The sequence below is a fragment of the Nymphaea colorata genome, chromosome 10 (assembly GCF_008831285.2).
Source record: "Nymphaea colorata isolate Beijing-Zhang1983 chromosome 10, ASM883128v2, whole genome shotgun sequence".
NCBI classification, from domain to species: domain Eukaryota; kingdom Viridiplantae; phylum Streptophyta; class Magnoliopsida; order Nymphaeales; family Nymphaeaceae; genus Nymphaea; species Nymphaea colorata.
Genome location: NC_045147.1, coordinates 902,632 through 926,465, shown reverse-complemented (window position 1 = coordinate 926,465; position 23,834 = coordinate 902,632). Strand labels below are relative to the sequence as shown.

Genomic DNA, 23,834 nt, shown 5'->3' with positions numbered 1-23,834 from the left:
CCGGTCTGCCTTCATTCCAAGTCAAGTTTAGTCGATTTGGGGCCTGGCTCACCCTAACCCGATTTTAAAATATATACATTGAATATCTAACATATATATATATATATATATATATATATATATAGTGTTAGACGGTCATTTGAAAATTAGCTAATGAACTTTGGCGGTTAAATGTAATTTTTTAAAGGACTGCATTTGTGAAAACTATAAGTTGGTGCTTCGAGTAACGTCTCTTTGGTCCGCAGCAGCGCGCGAGGAAGGCGCACTCGCGTGGAAGCTAAGAAAGTGATCCAGCCCGTAGCCGGCGCACTTTCGTTCGCATCCAACCACATCGAAAGAATGGAGCGCTTCCGTTACTCCGTAACGTCTTTTGAGGAGATTTCAAAATGAGAGATTCAAACGTTCGTTTCCACCATTTTCAAAAGAGCGAGAGCTTCAGACTGAAGCCGTCTTCTGCATTCCTCTTTCTCCTGTTCCTCAGAAAACCAATCTTTATTAGGTTCTCTCTCTCTCTCTCTCTCTCGCGTGTGCGCGCTCTTTGTCCGGCGCGATTTTCATTTCTTTGCTCTGGCTTTCCACCTTCGTTGATTCTTCTTCTCTTTGTCTATCACTCGCGTAGGTGCCACAAACTTCAAGGATGGTGGTGGGGATAACGAAATATGAGGACATTCGTCAGAAGCGGTTGGAAGAGAATAAAAGGAGAATGGAAGAGTTGAAGCTTCCTTCTCTATCCAATGATCTGAGGAAGTCCGCCATGAAGACTTCTCCGGTTTGTCTCCATAGAAAGTTCTTAGTTCTGTTCCTTTTCTTTTTTTGCCCATTCGTTGTTCCCCAATTGGTTTATTTTCTGTCTCTTTCCGTTTCTCTTGTCTAAACCTGAATCCTGTACATATGCATGCCACTAGGCTAAGAAGGTGAAGATTACACCTAATCGGCGAATAGACTCATTCTTTGAAGTCAGAAGATCATCCAGGGTTGCCAAAAAACCTGCTCCAAATTACAAAGAGGTTAATGTCTTTTGGCTCTGGTTTGCATTTGATCCGTGTCTATTTTTTGGATTCCTTATCTCAATAACGGTTCCCTTCGATTGATGATATTCGTCCATTTCTGTAGATATGCACGATTTTATGCCAACCTACAGATACGTTCCTAAGCAATATATTGGTTTTCCTTCCATGTATTTTTTTATATTTAGGCCGTTAGGCGTCGTGAAATATTAGTTGAAACCGGTCCTGTATGTTCATTCACATAAATTACTCAATTAGCCTTTGAAAATACTAGAAGGAAATATTTACAATATACTGACTTAGAAAACGTAAAGAATCTTTTTAGAATTTGTTTGTTTTTGCGGGGACGTTTCCCATAAACACCAACCACACTAGGACAAGCGAGTATCAACCTGAAAATAATGGCTCTTGCTTTTGAGGTTTTATGGTGGACTAATTGGCAAGGTTAGGTTTCTAAAGCAGCATGTCAAGTTTTAAAATATCAAGCCCGGAAAATGCTGTTCCTGCATTCTCTTGGAAACTTTCAGACCTGCAACTTTATGTTTGAAACTTCTGGATTTGTAGGTCCTTCAGTATGGCCGATTTCTCGTTCATATGTCAGCGCAGTGTTTCCAACATTGGAGTCAGAAGTGTATCAAGTGATAGCTTCAGGAGAAGAATAGTGCCACACATATTAATGCATCCACATCTATGTCTATAGTCTATACTACGCATACCATAATAGACAAGGGAGCTAAGAAAGTGCAGTTTTCCTTTCAACAGCTAAAATTAATTTAGGAGAGCACATATTTGTTAAATTAATTTAGGAGACCACATATTTGTTCTCTTTGAGTTTCGGTATAATCGATCTTTGCGATTGGTAAGCTTGTACCTCACCCATATAGTTAGCCTATTCCATGTTTTTCACTTTTCATGATATATGATAAGCTCCGTTGGCATCTGCCATACTAGTTATCCTTATTTTTTCATGCTTTATGACAATATGCATATGATGGCTTGAAACTATCAGAAATATTCCCCATTAAAAATGGCTATCTGCTTGTTGTTTAGCAAAAATGATTGACCATAAAAGTCAGCTTTATCCATTTTTTGAATTTTCTCAAAAGAATACTTATTCAGTTGTAGATACATTGTGTTTTTTCTATGCCATGCTGCCTATAATATTCTGTTTGACATAGGATAATCTCAATGGCGCCCAGTTGCATGTGACTATCCTACCCGTCCTCTTCAGTCTCCACGTGTTGGCTTAAGTTATTTATTGTTTTATATGATAAAATTGATGAAATACCTCATCTTTGTTACTTGTTCATTTTTTATGTTTTGACAGACAAACTACGATGATAGACGATTGTTAGGAAGGTAAGTTTAATATGCTCTCTCTCTCTTTCTCTCCCTCCCTCTCCTTCTCTCTTTCCTATTGGCTTCTCTCATGGTGATGACTATTTCAGGAGAATTTACAGCCGACCTCTTTTGATGAGTAAACATGCTTCAAATGAAGCAAGGACATTTGCTATTGAGAAAGCAGAAACCATCCAGTCTGGTTTGGATCCTCAGTTTCCTAGCTTCGTTAAACCCATGCTTCATTCACATGTTGCAGTTGGGTTTTGGTTGGTAAGCACATCTTAAACCTTGACAAGGTACGGCTGTGTGCGAGTTAACTTAATCCGAGCCTAGGTTGTTTATGCCTCACTTGAGTGAATGGATTAGTCCTTCCTGAAAGATTTACAACAAATCAGCATCAATGCCTTCTTCAATAGGTGCGAGATTGGCTTGCCTAATCACAAACCCATCTTAGTTGCATTTTTGTCTATATGACAAATGACATGAAACGTTGGCATTTTAGCGTTCACTCCTTTTAGAAGAAAGAGAGGCAGACATGTTGCAATCCAATGCAGCTCACCTGTGTTTAAGAATATTAAGCCTAAATAAATGGAGACAGTTCTGAAGCCTAAAATCAGGTTAATTAAAGGGAAAAAAAGAATGAGATTGGGCTTAGTTTGTTGTTCTACAAAATGAAAAACCTGATTTTCTCTGTAGACGCTTGCCAAAGTGTGAATATGTTATAATGAAATGGTACTACATGAAAGTGATTTATTAATATAGGATTCACTTTTAGGGGCTTTCTGTGGAATTCTGCAAGCTGCACCTTCCAAAGCGTGATACTATTATGATTTTGGAGGATGAAGATGGGGAAGTGTACGAGACAAAATTTCTTGCCCTAAAGACTCGGTTAAGTGCTGGATGGAGGGGGTTTGCTATTGCTCATGAGTTAATTGATGGTGATGCTGTCATATTTCAACTAGTTAAGCTAAACAAATTTAAGGTAACAGTCTATATCAGTTTGGTTTAGATTCATAAGTATGATGAAGTTGTTATTACTCCTCTTTTTATGTGCACCTCAGAACCTTTAAGGTTTAAGGTCCACACATAGAGTGACCAACTCATGCCATTTTGTGCTAATGTATTTCAGTTCACACCGAAATGAGGATGCAAATAAAATGACATTAATAATTGAAGACTTGAAGCAAATTAAAGAAGTCGTAATTGCAAAGTGCAAATGAAACATACTGTTTCCGTTTGGTCTATTCATTTTTTTGTTGGAGCAGTTGTGTTGAGTGAATTGATAATAAAGTCTAGTTTGACTTTTGAATACGATGATAAAAAGTATCAAGTTGTCAAATATGTAAGTCATTTGCTTCCTTTTAATTCCATTAATAAAGGAGCTTCAAGACCATTTGAAATTATTTTTCTAATATTTGTGGCCCGACACTGTTTCTTCTATTTTCGACAGTTGATCTATGTTATCTTCCTTGCTAGTTTTTCCCACTACACTTGGATAAATTTCAGAAAATATAAATTCAAACATTTCTTGGCTATTTCATAGTTTCCATGAGTTTATTCAAAACAATTCCTCGACAAATTTAACTTGAATTTCTAATTCGATGAAGGCGGTGAATATTCTTTATGTAAATTTTTTAGTTTACTCCAAAGACCAAAATAAGGAAATGAAATATAGAGTTGCTTGCCTGCATATGTCTCAACAAAATCAGATTTCTGGAAAAAGGCATAAATATATTGTTGAGAGCACTGTAAGCATGATGTATGACAACAATGTCCCCAGTACTCTGTGGACGGACAGAACAGGAAATGCATAAATGCACATCTGGAACTAAAGAAAAAGACATTAAGATTGAAATGGAGGACATAGAGGTCATTTGAAATGGAGCATACAAAGGTCATAAGTAAAAATGACAAAGCCATACGGGAATTTCATGTAGTTACGTGCTCAAAATTAAAAATGACCAGCAGATTTCACAGTGGGCATCATAAATCTTCTTCCCATGATAATTTTAGAAAATAAATCGTCTTATTTTACTTTTTTGGCATTCATTTATGATGGTCTATAGGACTCTACACATTTTTTCATGCGTTTGTTATAAAGGATATCAGTGTAATGGTCTTGTGATTAGAAATGTTAAAATTTTATGTGGTATAATTTTCATGAGAGTGAGTTTGATATGTCTTAGTATATACATGCTATCAAGTTTCGAACTTTCCAGCACAAAAGTTTACTATAAATTCTCAGTTCCTTTTATCTAAATTTGAACAACAAGATGGGTTGAAGCTATGAATGGGAACATGGGAGCCTTAGATCAATGCTAGACGTGGGAAACTACTCCTGGAGTGATATATGAAACTATCCTATCCAAGTGGATATATAAGATCAAACATAAACGAAGTGGCAGCACTAGGAGATACATGGCTAGACTTGCTGTAAAGGTGTTTAATCAATCATATGGTCATGATTTACAATGATATCTTTTAATTTGCTTTTAAGATGAGAACAATGAGAATAATATTGTGTTTAGCAGTTGAACATGGCTGGGCATTGAGCCAAGCTGGTGTTGAGAGCACATTTTCATTTGAAGATTTGAATGAAGGAGTCTATATATTGCAGCCACCTAAACATGCAAAAGGAGACCTAGGAACAGTTTGTGCAAGTTAAAGAGGGTCATTTATAATCGAACAGGCTTCATTCTCTTAGCTCGGTAGCTTTTCTCTAAAAATACAAAAACATGTCTTCACTTGATCTCTTAAATGTCACCGCCATTTGTTTGTCTGCAAAGTCATGTGGGTAGTTACAACACTATTAATATCTTGTGAGAATAATATGATTGTCACATGAAATTTAAGGGATCACATTAAAAAGAGAAACAACTCTAAGTCAGATATTTAAACGAAGGACATTGGTGATTTGTGATATTTCCTTCGTGTTGAAAAATGGATAGAGCCATAGAGGGGATGATTATTTGACCTTGGCTTAACACAAGTTGTTACTGAAGACTGTAAACCATTGGTCAAACTAGGTGCTCTCAACTAGAAGCTTAGGGCCCAAGATAGAGACATATACGTTGTAAAAAGTGATCATAATGCCAACCAGTTGGGCTAATATAGTAACATGTTGTAAAAATATTATACATAGTATTATAATATGTCGTAAACATATTGCAAACTGATTTTTGTAATTCATAAAGAAAACAATCAGAAATATAGAGATAATTTGCGAAAGAACAGACTAAAGCAAATTGCTAAGCTTAGGAGACGCCTAACAAGGACTCCTAACGGAATTATAAGTGTTCATTGATTTATACAAATTATTTTTACCATTCAAATAAAAGTTCTTGCAGTTATGTTTTGCTCACACATAATGAGCATTCATAATTCATCATTCATAAGCCACACTTACTTAATAACACATCAAGAGATAAGTTTAAAATTTAAAGTGTTTTACATCAAAACATTAAATTGTTCAATGATAATTGAAAGTATGTTTATAACTAATATCATCAGTTAAGATGTTAATCTTCTTCTTCATCTCCATCCTCATCTTCATTCTCATTTTCATTGCCATTTGCTTCATTTCCTTCAAATGGAATGTCCTTATCAACATACACAAGTTTTCTTTCATTAGTAAAAGTTTAACCCTCAGACCCCATTAAAACTGGGCTTGGACCTGGCCACCCCATTTTACTTAATTGACAAGTCTAGATCGGGATAAGGGCCCATATTAGGGATAACTTGGGAATTAAAAAAAAACCTAGATTAACTAGGCTTCGTTTCTGTGCAATTATTTTCACAGTTTCAAACAAACATGTCTAATAGTTTATAATTCATTAATTCTCATTATAATGTTCAAGGAAATGCGAGTTTGACTGTTGTGGTGGATGGATGTTTTTGTTGACATTCTTAGATATATTGCAGTTTTGGAAATATGTTTAATTTTTTCATTTTGTTAAGATTGTCAAAATATCTTTAAGTGAATATTTAGCAATTAAATGGTAGCAGGGAGAGGAATTTCTTCTTCAAAAAATTGATGAAAACAACTCTTTTCTATTAGTTGGTTTGACTTGAGCTATTTAAATTAAATAACGTAGGTACTAGACTTGTTGTCTGACTTATGCTCTGATAATCTCAGGCCTGGCCAGGCTGCCTGGGCGGGCCATGTAAATTGTAATGGCTTGTTGAGCTTTTTCATGATGTTCAAAGGTTTTTCCCACCCCATCCGAGTGCCCTAAACTAATAATGCAACACAAAATTATTAAGATATTTGAAGGGTACAATTTGACATGGGAAATACATGAAAACTTAGAAGGCAAAAGGTACAATGTCAAATAATTTCTGTAACGATGCAGATTGGTTGGGAAATTCTGATGAAAGTGGATCTATTTCATAATATGGCATTTTTTTCTTGGGGAGAACTTGGTGTCATGGAGCAGTAGAAAACAAAAGTTCATGACAAAGTCATGCTTTAAAGCCAAATATCAATTTATGGCAGCAGCAATGGCTAAAGCCACATGGACTAAGCAGTTGCTGAGTGGGTTGGAGGAACTAATTTCAGAATCCATTTTACAGTGTGCAATCAAAGTTCAATTAGGATATCTTTGAATACTATTTATCATAGCAGCATGAAACATAGATCAGCATTTTCTGAGGCAAAAGGAAGGAGTTAAAGAAACTGAGCCTAACTTTATTCCGATTGGAAAACAAGTACCAAATTTACTCATAAAGGGCTGATGAAGAACAGGTTTTGCTTCAAATGGACGTTGGTCCATGGTCAAAGCTAATAAGATGTTGCATGATTGACTGAATCAGATTATTATCCAAATCTAAACTCAAAATAATGGCATCTGTGTATAAACTATAAAGGACCATATGTATCAAATTTGTATTGAGGGACATTTGACTATGAAATGGTTGTACTCCCTTCATATATAATAAAGAGATTAAGGTAATGGCTTTCACAGTGAAAGGACATGACTGGTTTGAAACCCAGCTCTTGTTCTTTTTTCTTTGTTATGATCGGATTTGACTTTATTCTCAAATCTGGCACCTGGTACTTCTTATATGTGTCATTTGGCTTCTTACTTTGGTTTGGAAATATCTGAAGTTTATTACATTTTTTTTTATTGTTAGATACCTAATTAGATAGTATCCTTAATATGTCACTACTTAGCCTCCATTTCACATGTAAAGCATTTTGCAGTTGTTGGGTACGACGTTTTCATAAATCTTGGTACGGGTACGGCGACTATTATATTCATATATTATTAATTTTTAATAACCCAAAAATAAAAAAAAAAACAAAATGAATCCATAGATCAAAAAAACATCAGAATCAAATGTAAACATAAACATTCCTTCCATCAATCCATACATAATAATTTCATATGTCATTAAAAAAACAAAAAACATCAAATGTTCCTTCCATATATCATAGATAATCTCATAAAACATAAACATACAATGTTCCTTCCATCAATCCATAGATACCTTCATAAGTCATAAAAGAAAACAAAAAACATCAAATGTTCCTTCCATAGATCATAGATAATCTCATAAAACATAAACATACAATGTTCCTTCCATCAATCCATAGATACCTTCATAAGTCATAAAAGAAAACAAAAAAACATAAAATGTTTCTTTCATAGATCATTCTTCAAGTTCTTTTTCCTCTTCATTGTCTACCTCAGCAATGTCCTCCTCATCCACCACTACATCTTGTAGTGTACATGGTTCATTTAACCCCGAATTAAGATGGTCTAGATCATCCTCTCCTTCGATGCACACATGGTGATGACACGCCACCCCTTCATCATAAAAGCAACAACCAGGACTTTGATTCACAACCACTAGGACCTTGATTGCCCAATATTTTCTTCACCTCTCAAGTCAGCAAATAATGACATTTAATTCCAACTTACATCATGAACATGCAACGCCAGAAGGCCAGAACATCTTTGTCCCAACTTATTCTTCTGTATATTTCGTTCTGCTTTAAGATTATGGTGGGAAATCGTGTAACAAGGGATGTTTATAATTGTCTGAAACAAAAATGAGCAATCGCCAATCAAACTTTTCAGTTTTGTAGTTAGAACTCTCAATTTAAAAACCTTCCAATCATCCCTACAATTACATGCTGCACCACCTATTCCCTGCCCTTCCAATCACCCGTGAGTGACAACAGTTGACTTGTTTGGCTTAAGTATATTCATCTATTGACAGTGGTCAACAAAATAAACTGAAATACAAAATCAATTGCAGAATAAGCCTTTAAAAAATTCTGGATAAACCACAGAACGATTGCAAATTTTTTTTATGCTCTGTTCCTTGTAGTAAACAGAACTTCAGTGTTGTTTAGTAGCAAAAGAATAATCGCTGAATTTTTCACCAATCTAATGAAAGAAAGAATTTAAAGAAACAAAAGACAGTAAACTCACAGGTGACTAATGATTATAATCAAAGCAGCGAATGAAAAAACAACTTGTAGTTGGATGCTGTCTTCTTCGTTGCTGAATGTTGATGCAATGCCCGGAGATTGATGAGATGACCACGAAGGAAGCCAATGTCACCTTGGCATCCCAACCGTTTTTCAGAAAAAAATGCCGAAATTCCATCGCAAAGCAACAAATTACATCTGCCAGCATTGCTGGAGATTTGGTGCTAGCAGCAGCATATTCTCATGAACTTCCAAGATATGGACTTGAAGTAGGCTTGACCAATTATGCTGCTGGTTTGGCTCTCTCTCTCTCTCTCTTGCTTGCAAGCACACGCTCAAACACACACACACACACACACGTGTAAATGGCACACATGTGTATGCAGACAAGCTCTATTGCAGCTTGCATATCTGGCGTCATTAATTTGACAAATTTTATTTTTTTATGTTTAGCCTACTGCACTGGGCTTTTGTTGGCCCGTAGAGTCCTCAAAATGCTGGAGATGGATGAGGAATACCAGGGAAATGTGGAGGTATATTTTATTGTAATTTGTAGTGTATGAAGTTTTATATTTGGAGGATCATGGTATGAGTGCATAACTGTTTGTAGGATAGCTCATTATGAATAGCTTTTGATAATGAATCTTTCTCTGGATTTTGTTGAAGCATGACATATGGTCATTTGATTTCATGTTGTTTTTAGGCCAGTGGAGAGGACTTTTCTGTTGAGCCTGCTGACAGCAGGAGGCCTTTCTGTGCTCTGTTGGATGTTGGCCTGGTAAGGACAACCACTGGCAACCGTGTATTTGGTGCTCTTAAGGTATACATATCTCTCTCTCTCTCTCTGCCTTTTCCCTGTGTGCATTTGAAGTTCTTTGATTGTGTTATGGCTGCCTGTATGAGTTGGTGGTTGAAAATAAATTTTTGGATGGATTAAAATTGTAAATTAGTTCTCTTGGAGAGTTTGACATTGCTTCCTAATGAGAAGTATCTTTTTTCTTTCATCATTCTTTTCTCAAGAAGTTTAAGGATATCATATCAATAGCGGCTTCTTTAGATACCTATGCAATAAACAAAGTCATATGAAGGTTCCTCTTGGTTTGTTTTCCATTGTGAAAGTCTAAAAATTCTCAGAAAAGGTGAAAAACGAGATTAGTAAAATGATTAGAGAAGATTTACATGTAGCCTATTTCTTTCCACAATAAGTTTTATCTGATGCCTTGAACCGGTTGTGAAAAAAAAATGGTGACTACCCTTAATAAATATATGAGTTCATTTGGTTGCGGTGCAAGGTCTTCTGTCGTTCACTTCTGGTGCTTTTTGCATGGGATTAATCTGTCCTGTTACTTGATATGTTAATTTTTGTTGCAATTTAGGTCTACCCCTTGTTTTCGTTCTGCCATTTTTTGGAAGCTCTAACCTAGGTGCACCACCGCAACCCTAGGAGAGAGAAAATTAATTCACTTAACTCAACAATTACACTTAAGTGACGAATATATAAGAGGGAGAGAAAGAGTGCTGCCTAGGGTACCGAGCCAGCCTCGGTACACGTGCCCCATGGGACCGGGTCCAGATATGGACCCGGTTCCCCATTACAATCTATTTTAACACTCCCCCTCAAGCTTGGCATACATGTCAAACATGCCAAGCTTGCTAACATTTTTTTTCAAGGCAATTGGTGTTTCACTCTCTCTCTCCTCGCTCGAGGCTTCTCCCCTCTCGTCTCCCACCTTGCTCAGCCGTGAGCCAGGCGTCTTCTCCCTCCACGGCGCTTCCATTTCTAGAAATCCTTGAAGAGCTACAGTCCATAGGACACCGGCATAAGGATAGAAGGCATCGGCGGACCTCCTCCCACCGGCGGCGATCCCTCCTTTGTCACGTAAGTACCCCATTCGAACTATTTTGAAATTCTGGAATCGGTGCCTTTTCCCTGATCACGAGGGGATTGTGAGGCTGATTTCGGTGTAGGGAAGATTGAAGGCGCTGGTTCTACCTCCGGCTTCAATACACCGAAGAGGGCGAGATTCCGATGTCTTCCTTGCTGCTAGAGCTGTGTTAGGCTCGGGATTATCTTCCCCTAGTTCCTCCCTCGGCGTACCCGAGAGTGGAGTTACGGGCGTGGGTGAATCTGTCTCTAAACCGCGACTTACACTCCTAGTCGCACGCTAGAAATCGTAGCATTGTCCTTAGTAGGCACCAGCCGATTGAAAGAAAAGAAATCAATACGATCGGCTTGGGTTATACCTTTGGATCTGTCGGGCCAGCAGGTTGAAAAACAATAATAACTTGTTATCTGGTCGAGATCTGAAGCAGCGGTCTAGTTCAGAAGAATCGCCCAAACGAGCTCTTCAAAATACTATAAACTGGGTGAGATTCATCGGCTAGATCAAAAGATCAAAATTACCGCCGGAAAAGAGTCTAAATCCGGCCACCGCTGCACAAACCGGTGGTCGCCATTGATTCCGGTCGGAAGGACCCTTTTGCCCTTCTTCCCTATTGTTTTTAATTAAAATTGAAAGGGGCACATCGGTCAATTGGGTTCCGGGAGCTAGCCCTAGCCGCCGGTGCGAATTGGAGACTCCTCCTTCGTCGCATCTCCAAATCCGGTAAGTCCTCTCTCGTTTCACCTCGGCCCTTCATCGTGACACTTGTCACGCATCCAGCCATCCACCTGTCCCAGACCGTGATCAGCTCGCTCACCTGCTCCACCAAGTTAGGAAACTCCCCCGCGTAGCCGTGTCTCCTCCCACAGCTCATCGCTATCTCCACCGCGTCAACCCTAACCCGCATCAAATCTCACGCGTTCATCTGGACACGTGTTGCAATCTCACCAAGCCTTCCGCCAGCTCCTCGCCCTGGTCCCGCACTCCACCACGTGTCCCACAGCTAGGCCCTGCGAGATCCCCACCTTCTATTCTCTCGGATCTTGCTTCCTTAGAATTAGGAAAAGCCCCGCCACCTCGCAGTCACCTTTCCTTATCTTTCTCAGCCGCATATCCTTCTTTCCCCTTGACCTAATCTGCAGCTATTCTCATCCGTCGATCTCCTCCACGTGTCTCCATCTCAGCCCTAGCCTCTCGAGCTCACCCGAGAGTGCCACATGGCCCTTCGCCCCAATCTCCCTCTCCTCCTTTGTCGAGCTCCTCCCTATCATTTAGGAAAGAGCCCGAATTCACTTCCTAATAGCTAGCATTATTCTAGGGGTTCCGGGAGCTAGCCCTAGCCGCCGGTGCGAATTGGAGACTCCTCCTTCGTCGCATCTCCAAATCCGGTAAGTCCTCTCTCGTTTCACCTCGGCCCTTCATCGTGACACTTGTCACGCATCCAGCCATCCATACCTGTCCCAGACCGTGATCAGCTCGCTCACCTGCTCCACCAAGTTAGGAAACTCCCCCGCGTAGCCGCGTCTCCTCCCAGCTCATCGCTATCTCCACCGCGTCAACCCTAACCCGCATCAAATCTCACGCGTTCATCTGGACACGTGTTGCAATCTCACCAAGCCTTCCGCCACCTCACCAGCCAGCTCCTCGCCCTGGTCCCGCACTCCACCACGTGTCCCACAGCTAGGCCCTGCGAGATCCCCACCTTCTATTCTCTCGGATCTTGCTTCCTTAGAATTAGGAAAGCCCCGCCACCTCGCAGTCACCTTTCCTTATCTTTTCTCAGCCGCATATCCTTCTTTCCCCTTGACCTAATCTGCAGCTATTCTCATCCGTCGATCTCCTCCACGTGTCTCCATCTCAGCCCTAGCCTCTCGAGCTCACCCTCCTCCTTTGTCGAGCTCCTCCCTATCATTTAGGAAAGAGCCCGAATTCACTTCCTAATAGCTAGCATTATTCTAGCTGACTCTGTCGTGTCCACCCATCTTGCCACGTGGCAAGCATCGGCGCCCTATCCTTTGTTTGACCGACCAAGTCAAACCCCACCCAGCTAGGAGACCTCATGCGCCAACACCTCACCTAGGTCCCTTGCCGAGCCCACCTAAACGACACCACTTGCCTTAGTCAAAAGATAGGTCAACTCTCCCCACCGAGCCCACTTCTTTGGTAACCTCCCTTAGTGACTCGAGCCTACCTCGAGTAACCCTTGACCGAATTGACCTGGGTTAGGATTCAGCTAAGTCCATTTTAGACAACCTCCTACTTAGTCAACCCTTTCCTCATTTCGGTCAACATTGACCGGCACCCGTGAGCCTAGGCTCGACCCTAGCCTATATACCCAACGGAACCACCTATTAGCTAGGTTAACCCTCACCGCACCTAAACCCTCATTTCGGTCAACATTGACCGGCACCCGTGAGCCTAGGCTCGACCCTAGCCTATATACTCAACGGAACCACCTATTTGACCCGACCGACCTCCTTGCAGCGGCCACTCCTCCTCCGTCGGTATCCACCGGCGCACGTGGCCGAGCCACATTCGCTGTGACAGCAGCCCCCCTCGGCTTTCCTAGCGGCCCTTCCGGCATTCCTCCATCGTCAGCGCGCGACATCAATCGGCCGTCATCCTCGACAGGCGGCAACTGGTCGACCGGCGCCTTTCGTCCGACTGCAGGCGCTCCTCGGCTTCCGTCGTCAGCAGTGACCGCAGCAGCCCGACAGTCTCGTTCGTCGTCCTCGGCGCGCACCTCCCGCTCGGTTCAGTGTTTGTCAGCAGCCCGCGTCCGGCAACAGCGGCCGCGGCCCGCAAGCAGCGAGCAGGCTTCCGTCAGCGCCCGTCCGACAGCGACTAGTCCGAGCAGCAAGGCTACGAGGAGGCTCTCCTCAACCGGTTTTCCTGTTCCGTGAGCTGCAGTGCTCGGGGTCTGGTTCTCACCCCGAGACGGTTATCCGGCTACGCAAAGTCGAACTTTGGCCGGTATCGTCTCTCTCTCCCCCTTGTAGCTTCGGGTGGGATTTTGCTTACGCATTAGGTCGCATTGTAGTTTCTTTCTGTTATTTGCTTTAGCCCTGGCTTCGGCCTAGCTCCCCCGTGAGGTACCTCGAGGGCACTGTGCCCGAGACATGACCACAAGGAGCAAGACCACACCCCACACCTATTTCCTTCTGTTGGGTGTGGTTTGCACGTTAGCGTGGTTTGTGAGTTTAAGACATCAGCAACTTGATCTTCAGACTTCATATAGGGCAGGATCAACTCCTTAGAATCTATGCGTTCCCGTATGAAGTGGCGATCGATCTCCACATGTTTGGTTCTGTCGTGCAGGACTGGATTGTTTGCCAAGTTAATAGCCGACTTGTTGTCACAATACATCCTCGTCTTCTCTTCCATTTTCACCCCAATATCTGCTAAAAGAATTTTGAGCCATAACATTTCTGTAACCCCCATAGCAACCGCCCTCTATTCAGCCTCAGCACTGGACCTGGAACAAACTTCTTATCTTTTACTTTTCCATACCACCAGGTTACCTCCAAGATGCAGTATCCTCTGGTAGACCTCCTAGTATCTGTGCATCACCAGTCGGCGTCAGAGTATCCTTCAATGCTGAGTTGACCTTGTCGAGTATAGAGCAGTCCTTTTCCTGGGTCATTCTTTAAGTATCCCAATACTCTTTCAGCACTTTTCCAATGACAATCAGTAGGGGCATGCATAAACTGACTTAACATACCCACAGCATACGTAATATCTGGGCGAGTAAGAGTGAGATAAATGAGTTTACCAACCAGCCGCTGATACCTCCTTTTTCCTTCCTCATCCAAGATCGTCCCAGTTTTGATACTTATCCTTGTGCCAGACTCCATTGGAGTAAGAAATGGCCTGCATCCCAGTTTACCTGTCTCTTTTAGAAGATCCAAAGTGTATTTCCTTTGGCTCATAACAAGACCAGTCTCAGATCGCTCGCGATCTCAATTCCCAAAAAGTACCTCAATTTACCCAGGTCTTTGAGATCGAATTCATCAGCTAACGTTTCTTTCATCTTCCTTTTTTCTTCATTGTCATCACCTGTGATCATCAACATATACAAGTAGCCTCACCAGACCATTTCTCTGCTTGATGAAGAGGGTGTGATCACCATTTCCCTGTTTATATCCATTAGTTTTCATCACAACCCTTAGTCTTTCAAACCACGCTCTAGGAGACTGCTTGAGGCCATACAATGCTTTCTTGAGATAACAACACTTTCCTTTCTGCGCATATCCAGGCGGCATGCTCATATATAGACTTTTTCCTCAAGGTGACCATTCAAGAAGGCGTTCTTGACATCAAGTTGGTCCATGCTCCACTTCTTTTGCACTGCCAGTGCTAAGATGACCCTTACTGTCTTCAGTTTAGCAACGGAAGCGAACGTCTCAAGATAGTCAATCCCATATTTCTGGCTAAACCCCTTTGCAACGAGATGAGCTTTATAGCGTTCTACAGTGCCATCAGGTTTGTACTTCACAGTAAACACCCACTTCATAGCATACGGCGGCCGGTGATGGACGGCGAACGGTGGATGGCGACGGGCAGTGTTTAGGGTTTTGCCGGTATTCTTTACAGTTTTCATTGATTGCATTGTTTTGTTGCTTTGCGATGGAATTTCGGCATTTTTTTCTGAAAAACGGTTGGGATGCCAAGGTGACATTGGCTTCCTTCGTGGTCATCTCATCAATCTCCGGGCATTGCATCAACATTCAGCAACGAAGAAGACAGCATCCAACTACAAGTTGTTTTTTCATTCGCTGCTTTGATTATAATCATTAGTCACCTGTGAGTTTACTGTCTTTTGTTTCTTTAAATTCTTTCTTTCATTAGATTGGTGAAATATTCAGCGATTATTCTTTTGCTACTAAACAACACTGAAGTTCTGTTTACTACAAGGAACAGAGCATAAAAAAAATTTGCAATCGTTCCGTGGTTTATCCAGAATTTTTTAAAGGCTTATTCTGCAATTGATTTTGTATTTCAGTTTATTTTGTTGACCACTGTCAATAGATGAATATACTTAAGCCAAACAAGTCAACTGTTGTCACTCACGGGTGATTGGAAGGGCAGGGAATAGGTGGTGCAGCATGTAATTGTAGGGATGATTGGAAGGTTTTTAAATTGAGAGTTCTAACTACAAAACTGAAAAGTTTGATTGGCGATTGCTCATTTTTGTTTCAGACAATTATAAACATCCCTTGTTACACGATTTCCCACCATAATCTTAAAGCAGAACGAAATATACAGAAGAATAAGTTGGGACAAAGATGTTCTGGCCTTCTGGCGTTGCATGTTCATGATGTAAGTTGGAATTAAATGTCATTATTTGCTGACTTGAGAGGTGAAGAAAATATTGGGCAATCAAGGTCCTAGTGGTTGTGAATCAAAGTCCTGGTTGTTGCTTTTATGATGAAGGGGTGGCGTGTCATCACCATGTGTGCATCGAAGGAGAGGATGATCTAGACCATCTTAATTCGGGGTTAAATGAACCATGTACACTACAAGATGTAGTGGTGGATGAGGAGGACATTGCTGAGGTAGACAATGAAGAGGAAAAAGAACTTGAAGAATGATCTATGAAAGAAACATTTTATGTTTTTTTGTTTTCTTTTATGACTTATGAAGGTATCTATGGATTGATGGAAGGAACATTGTATGTTTATGTTTTATGAGATTATCTATGATCTATGGAAGGAACATTTGATGTTTTTTGTTTTCTTTTATGACTTATGAAGGTATCTATGGATTGATGGAAGGAACATTGTATGTTTATGTTTTATGAGATTATCTATGATATATGGAAGGAACATTTGATGTTTTTTGTTTTTTTAATGACATATGAAATTATTATGTATGGATTGATGGAAGGAATGTTTATGTTTACATTTGATTCTGATGTTTTTTTGATCTATGGATTCATTTTGTTTTTTTTTTTATTTTTGGGTTATTAAAAATTAATAATATATGAATATAATAGTCGCCGTACCCGTACCAAGATTTATGAAAACGTCGTACCCAACAACTGCAAAATGCTTTACATGTGAAATGGAGGCTAAGTAGTGACATATTAAGGATACTATCTAATTAGGTATCTAACAATAAAAAAAAATGTAATAAACTTCAGATATTTCCAAACCAAAGTAAGAAGCCAAATGACACATATAAGAAGTACCAGGTGCCAGATTTGAGAATAAAGTCAAATCCGATCATAACAAAGAAAAAAGAACAAGAGCTGGGTTTCAAACCAGTCATGTCCTTTCACTGTGAAAGCCATTACCTTAATCTCTTTATTATATATGAAGGGAGTACAACCATTTCATAGTCAAATGTCCCTCAATACAAATTTGATACATATGGTCCTTTATAGTTTATACACAGATGCCATTATTTTGAGTTTAGATTTGGATAATAATCTGATTCAGTCAATCATGCAACATCTTATTAGCTTTGACCATGGACCAACGTCCATTTGAAGCAAAACCTGTTCTTCATCAGCCCTTTATGAGTAAATTTGGTACTTGTTTTCCAATCGGAATAAAGTTAGGCTCAGTTTCTTTAACTCCTTCCTTTTGCCTCAGAAAATGCTGATCTATGTTTCATGCTGCTATGATAAATAGTATTCAAAGATATCCTAATTGAACTTTGATTGCACACTGTAAAATGGATTCTGAAATTAGTTCCTCCAACCCACTCAGCAACTGCTTAGTCCATGTGGCTTTAGCCATTGCTGCTGCCATAAATTGATATTTGGCTTTAAAGCATGACTTTGTCATGAACTTTTGTTTTCTACTGCTCCATGACACCAAGTTCTCCCCAAGAAAAAAATGCCATATTATGAAATAGATCCACTTTCATCAGAATTTCCCAACCAATCTGCATCGTTACAGAAATTATTTGACATTGTACCTTTTGCCTTCTAAGTTTTCATGTATTTCCCATGTCAAATTGTACCCTTCAAATATCTTAATAATTTTGTGTTGCATTATTAGTTTAGGGCACTCGGATGGGGTGGGAAAAACCTTTGAACATCATGAAAAAGCTCAACAAGCCATTACAATTTACATGGCCCGCCCAGGCAGCCTGGCCAGGCCTGAGATTATCAGAGCATAAGTCAGACAACAAGTCTAGTACCTACGTTATTTAATTTAAATAGCTCAAGTCAAACCAACTAATAGAAAAGAGTTGTTTTCATCAATTTTTTGAAGAAGAAATTCCTCTCCCTGCTACCATTTAATTGCTAAATATTCACTTAAAGATATTTTGACAATCTTAACAAAATGAAAAAATTAAACATATTTCCAAAACTGCAATATATCTAAGAATGTCAACAAAAACATCCATCCACCACAACAGTCAAACTCGCATTTCCTTGAACATTATAATGAGAATTAATGAATTATAAACTATTAGACATGTTTGTTTGAAACTGTGAAAATAATTGCACAGAAACGAAGCCTAGTTAATCTAGGTTTTTTTTTAATTCCCAAGTTATCCCTAATATGGGCCCTTATCCCGATCTAGACTTGTCAATTAAGTAAAATGGGGTGGCCAGGTCCAAGCCCAGTTTTAATGGGGTCTGAGGGTTAAACTTTTACTAATGAAAGAAAACTTGTGTATGTTGATAAGGACATTCCATTTGAAGGAAATGAAGCAAATGGCAATGAAAATGAGAATGAAGATGAGGATGGAGATGAAGAAGAAGATTAACATCTTAACTGATGATATTAGTTATAAACATACTTTCAATTATCATTGAACAATTTAATGTTTTGATGTAAAACACTTTAAATTTTAAACTTATCTCTTGATGTGTTATTAAGTAAGTGTGGCTTATGAATGATGAATTATGAATGCTCATTATGTGTGAGCAAAACATAACTGCAAGAACTTTTATTTGAATGGTAAAAATAATTTGTATAAATCAATGAACACTTATAATTCCGTTAGGAGTCCTTGTTAGGCGTCTCCTAAGCTTAGCAATTTGCTTTAGTCTGTTCTTTCGCAAATTATCTCTATATTTCTGATTGTTTTCTTTATGAATTACAAAAATCAGTTTGCAATATGTTTACGACATATTATAATACTATGTATAATATTTTTACAACATGTTACTATATTAGCCCAACTGGTTGGCATTATGATCACTTTTTACAACGTATATGTCTCTATCTTGGGCCCTAAGCTTCTAGTTGAGAGCACCTAGTTTGACCAATGGTTTACAGTCTTCAGTAACAACTTGTGTTAAGCCAAGGTCAAATAATCATCCCCTCTATGGCTCTATCCATTTTTCAACACGAAGGAAATATCACAAATCACCAATGTCCTTCGTTTAAATATCTGACTTAGAGTTGTTTCTCTTTTTAATGTGATCCCTTAAATTTCATGTGACAATCATATTATTCTCACAAGATATTAATAGTGTTGTAACTACCCACATGACTTTGCAGACAAACAAATGGCGGTGACATTTAAGAGATCAAGTGAAGACATGTTTTTGTATTTTTAGAGAAAAGCTACCGAGCTAAGAGAATGAAGCCTGTTCGATTATAAATGACCCTCTTTAACTTGCACAAACTGTTCCTAGGTCTCCTTTTGCATGTTTAGGTGGCTGCAATATATAGACTCCTTCATTCAAATCTTCAAATGAAAATGTGCTCTCAACACCAGCTTGGCTCAATGCCCAGCCATGTTCAACTGCTAAACACAATATTATTCTCATTGTTCTCATCTTAAAAGCAAATTAAAAGATATCATTGTAAATCATGACCATATGATTGATTAAACACCTTTACAGCAAGTCTAGCCATGTATCTCCTAGTGCTGCCACTTCGTTTATGTTTGATCTTATATATCCACTTGGATAGGATAGTTTCATATATCACTCCAGGAGTAGTTTCCCACGTCTAGCATTGATCTAAGGCTCCCATGTTCCCATTCATAGCTTCAACCCATCTTGTTGTTCAAATTTAGATAAAAGGAACTGAGAATTTATAGTAAACTTTTGTGCTGGAAAGTTCGAAACTTGATAGCATGTATATACTAAGACATATCAAACTCACTCTCATGAAAATTATACCACATAAAATTTTAACATTTCTAATCACAAGACCATTACACTGATATCCTTTATAACAAACGCATGAAAAAATGTGTAGAGTCCTATAGACCATCATAAATGAATGCCAAAAAAGTAAAATAAGACGATTTATTTTCTAAAATTATCATGGGAAGAAGATTTATGATGCCCACTGTGAAATCTGCTGGTCATTTTTAATTTTGAGCACGTAACTACATGAAATTCCCGTATGGCTTTGTCATTTTTACTTATGACCTTTGTATGCTCCATTTCAAATGACCTCTATGTCCTCCATTTCAATCTTAATGTCTTTTTCTTTAGTTCCAGATGTGCATTTATGCATTTCCTGTTCTGTCCGTCCACAGAGTACTGGGGACATTGTTGTCATACATCATGCTTACAGTGCTCTCAACAATATATTTATGCCTTTTTCCAGAAATCTGATTTTGTTGAGACATATGCAGGCAAGCAACTCTATATTTCATTTCCTTATTTTGGTCTTTGGAGTAAACTAAAAAATTTACATAAAGAATATTCACCGCCTTCATCGAATTAGAAATTCAAGTTAAATTTGTCGAGGAATTGTTTTGAATAAACTCATGGAAACTATGAAATAGCCAAGAAATGTTTGAATTTATATTTTCTGAAATTTATCCAAGTGTAGTGGGAAAAACTAGCAAGGAAGATAACATAGATCAACTGTCGAAAATAGAAGAAACAGTGTCGGGCCACAAATATTAGAAAAATAATTTCAAATGGTCTTGAAGCTCCTTTATTAATGGAATTAAAAGGAAGCAAATGACTTACATATTTGACAACTTGATACTTTTTATCATCGTATTCAAAAGTCAAACTAGACTTTATTATCAATTCACTCAACACAACTGCTCCAACAAAAAAATGAATAGACCAAACGGAAACAGTATGTTTCATTTGCACTTTGCAATTACGACTTCTTTAATTTGCTTCAAGTCTTCAATTATTAATGTCATTTTATTTGCATCCTCATTTCGGTGTGAACTGAAATACATTAGCACAAAATGGCATGAGTTGGTCACTCTATGTGTGGACCTTAAACCTTAAAGGTTCTGAGGTGCACATAAAAAGAGGAGTAATAACAACTTCATCATACTTATGAATCTAAACCAAACTGATATAGACTGTTACCTTAAATTTGTTTAGCTTAACTAGTTGAAATATGACAGCATCACCATCAATTAACTCATGAGCAATAGCAAACCCCTCCATCCAGCACTTAACCGAGTCTTTAGGGCAAGAAATTTTGTCTCGTACACTTCCCCATCTTCATCCTCCAAAATCATAATAGTATCACGCTTTGGAAGGTGCAGCTTGCAGAATTCCACAGAAAGCCCCTAAAAGTGAATCCTATATTAATAAATCACTTTCATGTAGTACCATTTCATTATAACATATTCACACTTTGGCAAGCGTCTACAGAGAAAATCAGGTTTTTCATTTTGTAGAACAACAAACTAAGCCCAATCTCATTCTTTTTTTCCCTTTAATTAACCTGATTTTAGGCTTCAGAACTGTCTCCATTTATTTAGGCTTAATATTCTTAAACACAGGTGAGCTGCATTGGATTGCAACATGTCTGCCTCTCTTTCTTCTAAAAGGAGTGAACGCTAAAATGCCAACGTTTCATGTCATTTGTCATATAGACAAAAATGCAACTAAGATGGGTTTGTGATTAGGCAAGCCAATCTCGCACCTATTGAAGAAGGCATTGATGCTGATTTGTTGTAAATCTTTCAGGAAGGACTAATCCATTCACTCAAGTGAGGCATAAACAACCTAGGCTCGGATTAAGTTAACTCGCACACAGCCGTACCTTGTCAAGGTTTAAGATGTGCTTACCAACCAAAACCCAACTGCAACATGTGAATGAAGCATGGGTTTAACGAAGCTAGGAAACTGAGGATCCAAACCAGACTGGATGGTTTCTGCTTTCTCAATAGCAAATGTCCTTGCTTCATTTGAAGCATGTTTACTCATCAAAAGAGGTCGGCTGTAAATTCTCCTGAAATAGTCATCACCATGAGAGAAGCCAATAGGAAAGAGAGAAGGAGAGGGAGGGAGAGAAAGAGAGAGAGAGCATATTAAACTTACCTTCCTAACAATCGTCTATCATCGTAGTTTGTCTGTCAAAACATAAAAAATGAACAAGTAACAAAGATGAGGTATTTCATCAATTTTATCATATAAAACAATAAATAACTTAAGCCAACACGTGGAGACTGAAGAGGACGGGTAGGATAGTCACATGCAACTGGGCGCCATTGAGATTATCCTATGTCAAACAGAATATTATAGGCAGCATGGCATAGAAAAAACACAATGTATCTACAACTGAATAAGTATTCTTTTGAGAAAATTCAAAAAATGGATAAAGCTGACTTTTATGGTCAATCATTTTTGCTAAACAACAAGCAGATAGCCATTTTTAATGGGAATATTTCTGATAGTTTCAAGCCATCATATGCATATTGTCATAAAGCATGAAAAAATAAGGATAACTAGTATGGCAGATGCCAACGGAGCTTATCATATATCATGAAAAGTGAAAAACATGGAATAGGCTAACTATATGGGTGAGGTACAAGCTTACCAATCGCAAAGATCGATTATACCGAAACTCAAAGAGAACAAATATGTGGTCTCCTAAATTAATTTAACAAATATGTGCTCTCCTAAATTAATTTTAGCTGTTGAAAGGAAAACTGCACTTTCTTAGCTCCCTTGTCTATTATGGTATGCGTAGTATAGACTATAGACATAGATGTGGATGCATTAATATGTGTGGCACTATTCTTCTCCTGAAGCTATCACTTGATACACTTCTGACTCCAATGTTGGAAACACTGCGCTGACATATGAACGAGAAATCGGCCATACTGAAGGACCTACAAATCCAGAAGTTTCAAACATAAAGTTGCAGGTCTGAAAGTTTCCAAGAGAATGCAGGAACAGCATTTTCCGGGCTTGATATTTTAAAACTTGACATGCTGCTTTAGAAACCTAACCTTGCCAATTAGTCCACCATAAAACCTCAAAAGCAAGAGCCATTATTTTCAGGTTGATACTCGCTTGTCCTAGTGTGGTTGGTGTTTATGGGAAACGTCCCCGCAAAAACAAACAAATTCTAAAAAGATTCTTTACGTTTTCTAAGTCAGTATATTGTAAATATTTCCTTCTAGTATTTTCAAAGGCTAATTGAGTAATTTATGTGAATGAACATACAGGACCGGTTTCAACTAATATTTCACGACGCCTAACGGCCTAAATATAAAAAAATACATGGAAGGAAAACCAATATATTGCTTAGGAACGTATCTGTAGGTTGGCATAAAATCGTGCATATCTACAGAAATGGACGAATATCATCAATCGAAGGGAACCGTTATTGAGATAAGGAATCCAAAAATAGACACGGATCAAATGCAAACCAGAGCCAAAAGACATTAACCTCTTTGTAATTTGGAGCAGGTTTTTTGGCAACCCTGGATGATCTTCTGACTTCAAAGAATGAGTCTATTCGCCGATTAGGTGTAATCTTCACCTTCTTAGCCTAGTGGCATGCATATGTACAGGATTCAGGTTTAGACAAGAGAAACGGAAAGAGACAGAAAATAAACCAATTGGGGAACAACGAATGGGCAAAAAAAGAAAAGGAACAGAACTAAGAACTTTCTATGGAGACAAACCGGAGAAGTCTTCATGGCGGACTTCCTCAGATCATTGGATAGAGAAGGAAGCTTCAACTCTTCCATTCTCCTTTTATTCTCTTCCAACCGCTTCTGACGAATGTCCTCATATTTCGTTATCCCCACCACCATCCTTGAAGTTTGTGGCACCTACGCGAGTGATAGACAAAGAGAAGAAGAATCAACGAAGGTGGAAAGCCAGAGCAAAGAAATGAAAATCGCGCCGGACAAAGAGCGCGCACACGCGAGAGAGAGAGAGAGAGAGAGAACCTAATAAAGATTGGTTTTCTGAGGAACAGGAGAAAGAGGAATGCAGAAGACGGCTTCAGTCTGAAGCTCTCGCTA

General features: G+C 38.9%; 1 protein-coding gene and 1 pseudogene across 2 annotated transcripts; one reads left to right on the top strand and one right to left on the bottom strand.

Annotated features, from left to right (window-relative positions):
- The first annotated feature begins 256 nt into the window (after positions 1 to 256).
- LOC116261681 (B3 domain-containing protein At3g19184-like) lies at positions 257 to 18,045 on the top strand. 2 transcript variants are annotated; one of them, XM_050079935.1, is made up of 8 exons: positions 257 to 499; positions 620 to 769; positions 906 to 1,007; positions 2,335 to 2,366; positions 2,456 to 2,618; positions 3,124 to 3,330; positions 15,870 to 15,989; positions 16,104 to 18,045. In XM_050079935.1, the coding sequence occupies exons 2-8, from the start codon at positions 638 to 640 to the stop codon at positions 16,149 to 16,151; spliced, it is 804 nt and encodes a 267-aa protein (XP_049935892.1). In that variant the 5' UTR covers positions 257 to 499; positions 620 to 637; the 3' UTR covers positions 16,152 to 18,045. The 2 variants fall into 2 exon arrangements, with proteins under 2 accessions (XP_049935892.1, XP_031496332.1); XM_031640472.2 differs by lacking the exons at positions 15,870 to 15,989; positions 16,104 to 18,045 and adding an exon at positions 3,478 to 3,672.
- Positions 6,219 to 23,833, bottom strand: LOC116261682 (B3 domain-containing protein At3g19184-like; annotated as a pseudogene).
- Between the last annotated feature and the right edge of the window lies 1 nt (position 23,834).